This window comes from Penaeus vannamei, chromosome 17 (genome assembly GCF_042767895.1).
Source record: "Penaeus vannamei isolate JL-2024 chromosome 17, ASM4276789v1, whole genome shotgun sequence".
NCBI classification, from domain to species: domain Eukaryota; kingdom Metazoa; phylum Arthropoda; class Malacostraca; order Decapoda; family Penaeidae; genus Penaeus; species Penaeus vannamei.
This window is the reverse complement of record NC_091565.1, coordinates 8,719,930-8,728,626: the sequence shown is the minus strand read 5'-3', so window position 1 is coordinate 8,728,626 and position 8,697 is coordinate 8,719,930. Positions and strand designations below refer to the sequence as shown.

Here is an 8,697-nt window from a genome sequence, read left to right as displayed (position 1 = left end):
GAAATTCGAAATTAAAAAAAAAGCAAGCAGAAAAGCAAGCGAAGGAAGAGCAGTCGGGTGAACGAGTACTTGACGTAAAAAAAAACCCTCCTCCTCAGCGTTCTCGACGGGACTGCCAGGCGTACGACGGCAGAAGTTTTCCTCCCTCGACGCCTTCCCCCCCCCCCCCCCCAACCCCCACCCCCCTTTACACACAGACATTGCGCTCGGGGAAAACGAATCGTGTTTGCAATATTTTCTGACCTACATCCCCTGCCAACCGCCAATTGCCTGACACCGCTCCCCTGCCAACCCACTGCTCTCCTTTGCGGCGGGCGAGAGGAAGAGAGGGAGGGAGGAAGAGGAGCTGGGGGAGAGGAGGAGGAGGAGGTAGAGGAGGAGGAGGTAGTAGAGGAGGAGGAGGTAGAGGAGGAAGAGGTAGGAGAAAGAGGAGGTTGAGGAGAAAGAGGAGGAAAGAGGTAGAAGAGGAGGAGGAGAGGAGGGCGAGAGAGCAAAAATCCTGCCGCCATCGCAGTGACCTACCTAGTCGTCGACTTACGTAAGGCAACTGTGTATGCGTCGGGCGGATAAATCGCTGGCGGGGGCTGCGAGTCTGTTCTTTAAACCCCTTTTAATCCCTTCTGATAAACATGTTTCCTTTTCATTTTTAAGGAAAAGGACAAAGAATAGGATTTCCTCGGCCCTGCAGATCGTACGAATTTCGGGCAGACCTTGAAATTCGGTTATTCGAAAGAAAACCTGGAGATGAGATGGATTTTTGCCACGTGGGCGTTGCAGCGGTACTCCAGAATATCCTCTCTCTCTCTCTCTCTCTCTCTCTCTCTCTCTCTCTCTCTCTCTCTCTCTCTCTCTCTCTCTCTCTCTCTCTCTCTCTCTCTCTCTCTCTCTCCATCCGCTTACGTAATTCGTATCACAATGTCCACACCTGCAGCCTCCTGTCTGTCTGCCTTTATATATGTCTATCTGTCTCTTCACTTTGTCGTTCAACAAAAGCAAATACGAAAGCAGTTGACAGGTTGCTCAGGACACCTTATATGCTAGTAACCCACCCTGCTTCAACCTCGCAGGTTCATTCCCCTTCAGACACCTCTCGTTCGCATACAGCCTCTTCTCTGTTTCATTCCCTTCTCTTCTCCCCTTCCTCTTCCTCCATCCCCCCCCCCTCTTCCTATCCCTTCTCTCCCCTTCTCTCCCCTCATCCTAATACCCCCTCCCCCGCGCCTTTTTCTCTCTCCACTTCCCGCCCGCCCGTCCTTGTCCCGACCACAAACGCGTCAAAAGCCAACACGTACTTGCAATAGTATTATCGCATTAATGATACTAGCGATAAAACACTGACATGTAACTAAACAAGACTGAGATGCCACAGGAAATCGAAACTAACAGAGCTTATCATACAACGGATTAACAGTGTCAGCGATTTTCTCTTTTTTTTCAACACGGCAAATTACCAAGACAGAAGAATAAAACTCGATTTTCTCTCTTATTACAGAAACTCTCTCTCTCTCTCACACACACACGCGCAAACACACACACATACACGCACACACGCGCGCAAACACACACACACACACACAAAACCCCTCGCACGTCAGAAGATCGTCCAGGCGGCCCTAGCTGGAATATCTATTCCCCTCCACATTACGTAAGTCCTATTAAGGCTTCCCTCGTTGCCATAGTAACCAACCTTCTCCATCAACAAGTAGTCAGGCGAAGCAACCTTGCAGAAAGACCTCGGGTTCTTTCTTCAGTCCAAGTTATTCCGTTCTACTTTCGCTCTAGCTTGGTCTCTGGTCTAACTTCCCACGGCAGAAACGTCACTTCTAACTTCCCGTCGGACTGGCACGTGTCTCGTATTTCAACACCGATCTTAATCTCATCTTGATCAATCTCATCTCCGTTTGGTGGCGACTTTCCGCGCTGTGAAGTTATAATCTCATTCTTTTTTTATATGCATGTGTAAGTGTAATATTTTCTCCTCTTCCGATTTCACTTGAAGACTCGCATACACATTGTAATAGTCTTCCTCTTTGAAATCCTGTTCCTTATCAAGTTCAATCTCACGGTGTCTTTAAAAAAATCAATCTCATTAACTTTCGCTTAATACCAAACTTTCTCTCTTTCTCCCCCTCCTCTCTGCCTTACTGTCTCACTCTCACTCTCACTCTCACTCTCTCTCTCTCTCTCTCTCTCTCTCTCTCTCTCCCCCTCCCTCGCTCTTTATATATATATTTTTTCTTAATACGTTTCGTTGGCTCATTGACCTGAAACCCGGTACTTGTGATGACCAAGATAACACAATCAATGCCAAGGTACCCGGTGCACAGACACTAAGTATATACAGCCAACTTGGACTGGAAAAAATCGAGAACGATAAGGCAATCGTAATATGTATCGGAAGAAGCCTGTGAGATAGGAAAGAAGGAATAAAGAGAAGGAAGAGGAGAAAGTATAAATGCACATGTATAGGAAGACACAAAACAATTACACAAACAAATATTCAAATCAACAAGGGTAAAAAAAATCAAACAAGAAACAAAGAACAAACAAGGAAAACGTACAAAGAACAAACAAGAAATGCCACCATAAAATGACACTCATCGGCAACTCTCAGACAAACCGCAGCCCCAGGCAATCCACTCGTCGTCATTCACTCCAGAATGAATGAACGGGTAAAACGTGAAACAAACACAAATGAGACAGAAAGGAAATAAAAAGTGAAAACATAACAAAATCGTCATTTACTATTTCAAATCTTAGCATCCCAATCACATCAACCAGCGCCCCCCCCCCAAAAAAAAAGAAAGATAACCATAATGAATTAACGAATAAAACGTAAAATATACACAAATGAAAGAGAAAGAAAAATAAAGTGAAAATAAATCAACAAAATCGTCATTCACAATTTCAAATCTTACCCTCCCAACCACACCCACCAGTAACGAGACCAAACAAACAAAACAAACACAAAAAACAACGGAAACAACAACAACAACAACAAAAAAACTAACTACCTGGCGACACGGAACCTCCTGTTACTCGCCACGCCTGGCTAATGACCGACAAACGACCACGTGAACCTTGTCCAATAGACCTTCGTCCAGTGATCAATGTCAAGGCCGACCCTCTGCCGGCGCCTCGTGGGGGAGAGGGGGAGGGAGGAAGAGTAGGAGCTGGGGGAGAAGAAGGAGGAGGAGGGGGGGAGCAGGGGGAGGAGGGGGAGGGGGAGGGGGAGGGGAGGGGGAGGAGGAGGAGCTGGGGGAGGAAGGGAGGAGGTGGGGGTGGAGGGGAGGAGGTAGAGGAGGAGGAGGAGGGGGAGGGGGGAGAGAAGGAGAGAGGGAGGAGAGGAGAAGGAGGAAGAGAGGGGGAGAAGAGGATGGGGAAAGAAAAGGATGGAGAAGAGAAGGAGAAAAGGCGGTGAGACGGAGGTGGAGGAGGAAGACGAGGAAGATGAGATGGTGGTGGTGGAGCAGGAAGAGGAAAACAATACAACAAAAACAAAAATAGACAGCGAATCAATCATTCCGAAACCAAAAATGTTACATAACAGAAATAGCAAGAAAAAAAATACAGTAATAAAAGTAAATAACCTTAACCATCCTTAATTAAATAACCTAAAAGTAAATGACCTTAAATACCCTTAAATAAAATGACAAAACTATATTGCAATAGGGCTTATACAACAAAGACTACAACTTTCATTATCACTGGTAGCCACGATGGAAATTGAATTTGTGTTGCCATAACAGTAATGCCAAATTATTAAAAAATACTTAACAGAAATAGATGACAAAAAAATGAATAAAATATAATAAAATAAAAATAAATAAATAAATAAATAAATAAATAAATAGAGTGTAAATGTACACTCTAAATATTTCAAAATTCTTCATCTCATGTTTCATATACCTGGGAAAACTGCTGATTCACGCCACTCTCATTAGGTGGACCCAAGCTATCTTATCTATCAACTATCTAATACCCCCCCTTCCCCCTACCTCCCCCCACCCACCCACCCTCCCCTTCCTCACCCATCGCAGCTCCGACGCACAGACCGAACGATAAGAGAGAAAGCCAGAAAACAGATAAGAAGAAGAAAAAGAAAAAGTAGGAAAAGAATGAAAAAAAAAAAGAAAATGAAAAAAAAAATAAATACAAAAACAAACAAACCACTTCTCTCCTGGGAAACCTTCCCCCCCTCCCCCAGTACACCCCAGCCAGACCTCCCCCTGTGCTTGCCAACGATGCCAGGCGAAAGCACGGGCACAGGGTCAGTGTCAGGCAGTGTCATGGCATACAATCGTGGGAGGGAGGGAGGGAGGGAGGGAGGGAGAGAGAGAGAGAGAGAGGGAGGGAGAGAGAGGAGGGAGAGAGAGAGAGAGAGAGAGAGAGAGAGAGAGAGAGAGAGAGAGAGAGAGAGAGAGAGAGAGAGAGAGAGAGAGACAGAGAGAGAGAGGGAAAGAGAGAGACAGAGAGGGAAAGAGAGAGACAGAGAGGGAAAAGAAAAAAATCGAAAGAAAAAGAAAGAGAAATCACAAAATAAAGCGAAAGAGAAAAAGAGAAAACAAGGAAAAGTCAGTCCTGTGACGACGGGAGACCCCCCCCCCCCCATGAAAGTCGCTTCTCATCCAGACCGCCCCGACTCGATAGCGCAAAAGAGAAACACCAAATGACTAAAAGGTCTGGCAAAGGAGAGGTGACTCGCCCGATGAAGATCAGGGGGGAGAGGGAGGGGGAGGGGAGAGGGAAGGCAGGAGGAGAGGGGAGGGGGAGAGGGAAGGCAGGGAGGAGAGGGAGGGGGAGAGGGAGGGAGGGGAAGGCAGGAGGGGGAGGGGGAAGAGGGAAGGCAGTAAGGGAGGGAGGGAGGGAAGGAGGGAGGGAGGGAGGGAGGGGTAAGCCAGAGAGGGAGGGAGGGTAAGGCAAAGAGGGAGGGGGGGGGGAATCGAATAGGGAAGGCCGATCTCCGGCTAGAGAAGGGGCGTGGGGGCGCGGGAGGGAGCAGGGGAGGTGGCGAGGGGGCCCGACACGTGACTCGGGCCTCACGTGCCTAACCCAATATCAGAAGCAGAGCGGGAGAGACGGGGGCTGGGTCGCAGGCATCCTCCGGCGCTGTCTAGCAAGGGACGGAGTCGATTGGATCAGTGGGTGTCGAAGATATTAATACACGCTTCTCTGTAGACGTGTGTGTGTGTGTGTGTGTGTGTGTGTGTGTGTGTGTGTGTGTGTGTGTGTGTGTGTGTGTGTGTGTGTGTGTGAGAGAGAGAGAGAGAGAGAGAGAGAGAGAGAGAGAGAGAGAGAGAGAGAGAGAGAGAGAGAGAGAGAGAGAGAGAGAGAGAGAGAGAGAGAGACATGTGTGTGTGTGTGTGTGTGTGTGTGTGTGTGTGTGTGTGTGTGTGTGTGTGTGTGTGTGTGTGTGTGTGTGTGTGAGAGAGAGAGAGAGAGAGAGAGAGAGAGAGAGAGAGAGAGAGAGAGAGAGAGAGAGAGAGAGAGAGAGAGAGAGAGAGAGAGAGAGTGATAGGGGGAGGGAGAGGAGAGGGAGAGGAGAGGGAGAGAGAGAGTTAGGAGAAGGAGAGGGAGAGGGAGAGGGAGAGAGAGAGAGAGCGATAGGGAGAGAAGGAGAGGGAGAGGGAGCGATAGGAGTGGGAGAGGGAGAGGGAGAAGGAGCGCGCGATAGGGAGAGAGAAGGGGAGCGAGAGCTAGAGATAATCGCAAAAGAAAAAAGAAAAATATAAAGAAATAGAGAGAGGGGGGAGGGGGAGGGGAGAGAGAGCGATAGGGGGAGGGGGAGAGGGAGGGGGAGAGGGAGTGGGAGGTGGAGAGGGAGAGAGCGCGATAGGGGGAGAGGGAGAGAGAGAGGGGGAGAGGGAGAGGGGAGGGGGGAGAGGAGAGGGAGAGGGAGAGGGAGAGAGAGGGAGAGAGAGGGGAGATAGAGAGAGAGAGAGAGAGAGAGAGAGAGAGAGAGAGAGAGAGAGAGAGAGAGAGAGAGAGAGAGAGAGAGAGCAAAGAGAGAGAGAGCGTAAAAAAAAAAAAAATAGGAAGGAAGATAAGGAAATATCTCCACTATCCTCAACCAGACCGCGGCCAAAATACTCCTTTCCTTCCTCGTCATTTGAACTTTCCTGTATTCTCAATCCGTAACCCTTTCACCTTTTATTTCCTCCTTCCCCAGTTCGTAGGACATTCCAACCCCGCCAGAGCGACGTCCCTCTCCCGAAGGACGCGGGGACTCAAACGTTACGAAACTTGCTTCGATAGCCGCGGCGCCCAGGGTGTAAGTTATACAAGCCCCCGCGCCCTTTCTGACTACTCCTGCAAGAACCTATTAGCGTATCCTCGGCCTGCATGGACACTTGCATCTAGAGTAGGTTAATGAAGCGGGGATGACGTCCGTAATTGGGCCTAGGCGATGATTCCCTTGATATTTCCCTCGACCCGAGTTTAGGTAACACCCCCGCGCCGCTCCTTGCCGCCCCGCTTTCGTCAACCCCCGATAAGGCGTCCATCACCCGATCTGACCTGGCCCTCTCGGCGCCCGTCTCTCGCCTGGGATCAGTCACAAAGGTGTCCAAGCTTCACCCAATGACAGTGAAATGCCCGCGGAAGTCGTCCACGCCAGCTAAAACTGTCTCCGGCGTTACCTAAGCGGGGTTGGCTAGCTTATACAACCGAGGGAGGGAAGCACGCCTGCGCTCACGTCCGCCACACTTTTGAACGGTTTGCGAGGCGCTGTGTGGCCCGTGGCACGCTCCTGGGATCGTCAAGGGTTTATTTCGCCTCTTCTTTACTTAAACTCTCATAGATAATGAATAAAACACTGTTTACCTTGAAGAAAAAGTAAGAAATTCAACTTGCATCATCAATCGGGAATCTCAAAGCTTATCTACAGTCACACATGAAAAACGCCAGCAAGAGGCTAGGTCAGTACTCACCACACTCAACAGCTTCGGTGTACAGCTCCACGGCTCTTTCCAGCTGCTTCTCCTTAAAATAGTTGTTTCCTTGAGTTCTGAGCTTGACGCCCTCCACTTCTCCGGCCCACCATCGGTCCACACACGAGACCACTAACACATTGGCTTTGAGATTGGCCACATTTGAGCTCTTGATTTTGCTTTGGCATACTTTACAGGTCCTGAGGGTCTCCTTCGAGAGACACTTTATACAATAGGTGTGTCCGCAAGTGAGGGTTTTGGGGTCGTAGAGAACACCCCAACAACTCGGACACGAAAACACGTTTCTCTGAGGCGGATTCGAGTTATCCCGCGCCTCTTGTCTCAGGTACTGCACTATTTTACTAACCACTTGACGCATTTTGTCTATAGGCACTGAGAAATGTTTACAACTATGGAGCAGAACTTCCATACTCTCTACAACATTACCATTTTCCGCGTGGAAAGCAGCGTACGATAAATAAACATCTAGATTAGGTCCCTTTTCCTTCAGCAGTCTCTCATACATTTCTCTTGATAAAACACGGCCGAAGGCCGGTCTGGCCAAAGGTTCTTGTACCTTCTCCATATCCATCTGCGTGGCGACTTAGAGCGACACGAGTTTATCTACATCCTCACTCCGCCACGCCTGAAACGTCACTGAGAGACTCATTCTCACAACAACGATGAGTAAACTCGAGCTTTCGTAACTCACGTGTCGCGCACTGGCTTCTGATTGGCCGGCGCGCTAGCCTCGCACCGCACTCGCTTCTCGACCGCCAAGTTCAAATTACGTAGAGTTTGAATAACATGATAGAAATAAGTTATGTAAAAATTAATATGGATATGCTTGCGGTGCAGAACGAGTATCTGATACCGCCAATGGTTGTTTTAGATATGGGGAAATATTTGAAGTGGCAAAAAATAAAACCTTATTCAAATGTTATTGTTTTGTAACCACTATGTTGCCAGCTAGTCTGATTTACTATCTAATATTTCTTATGTCTATTTACAGCTTGGTGTTATATAAATAAACAAAGTTCGCACGAAAGAAAGGTTGAAACATACAAGTTAATACGTGATGAAATATATATGAAATACAAAACATTTACATCTACTTGTTGGATATATGGAAGTATCTGAGACATTCTGATCATTCACCTCGCCAGACGACGAAATTGCTTGGCAAGCGGATCCGGAGATGCACGATCGCGACCAACACGCGCACATACGCGCTCAGAACTCGCACCGGATACACCCCTTCTCTCTAGAGTGCATTATACGCACACATGTATGTGCGTGCGTATGTTAATGTGTATTCATCTGTGTGTGAATACAACATTATATATATATATATATATATATATATATATATATATATATATATATATATATGTGTGTGTGTGTGTGTGTGTGTGTGTGTGTGTGTGTGTGTGTCTGCATTTATCCCTGGCGCTCATATACGCACCACCGAAAGGCGAACAGATAAGATTCGTTTCCGACTGTTAAAAAAACCCGACCTGTCTCGGCTTCCCGGCAAATCCACAGAATACCTTATTGACACATGATATCCTATACATAATGGCTTTGTGATTATCTAACCAACCTAAGTTATGAAACCTGCCAGAGAAAGCGAGAAGAGACGAGTTCGAAGAGAGAAAATGCCACTTCTCCCCCAAGCTTCCCCGTTACAGAATTCGCCGCCGAGAGGAAATGATAGAAGCGAAGAGCATTCCATATATGTGCGTACACAAATATATATAGATATACA

At 47.7% G+C, this 8,697-nt stretch overlaps 1 protein-coding gene across 1 annotated transcript in view; it reads right to left on the bottom strand.

Moving 5' to 3' along the window:
* LOC113820626 (LON peptidase N-terminal domain and RING finger protein 3) overlaps window positions 1-7,601 on the bottom strand; it is a 17,976-nt gene extending 10,375 nt beyond the window's left edge. Inside the window, exon 1 of the mRNA XM_027372965.2 lies at window positions 6,930-7,601. Within this exon, the coding sequence (XP_027228766.1) occupies window positions 6,930-7,521 (592 nt within the window). The 5' untranslated portion in view covers window positions 7,522-7,601. The remainder of the gene's footprint in view (window positions 1-6,929) is intronic.
* Window positions 7,602-8,697: the final 1,096 nt, after the last annotated feature.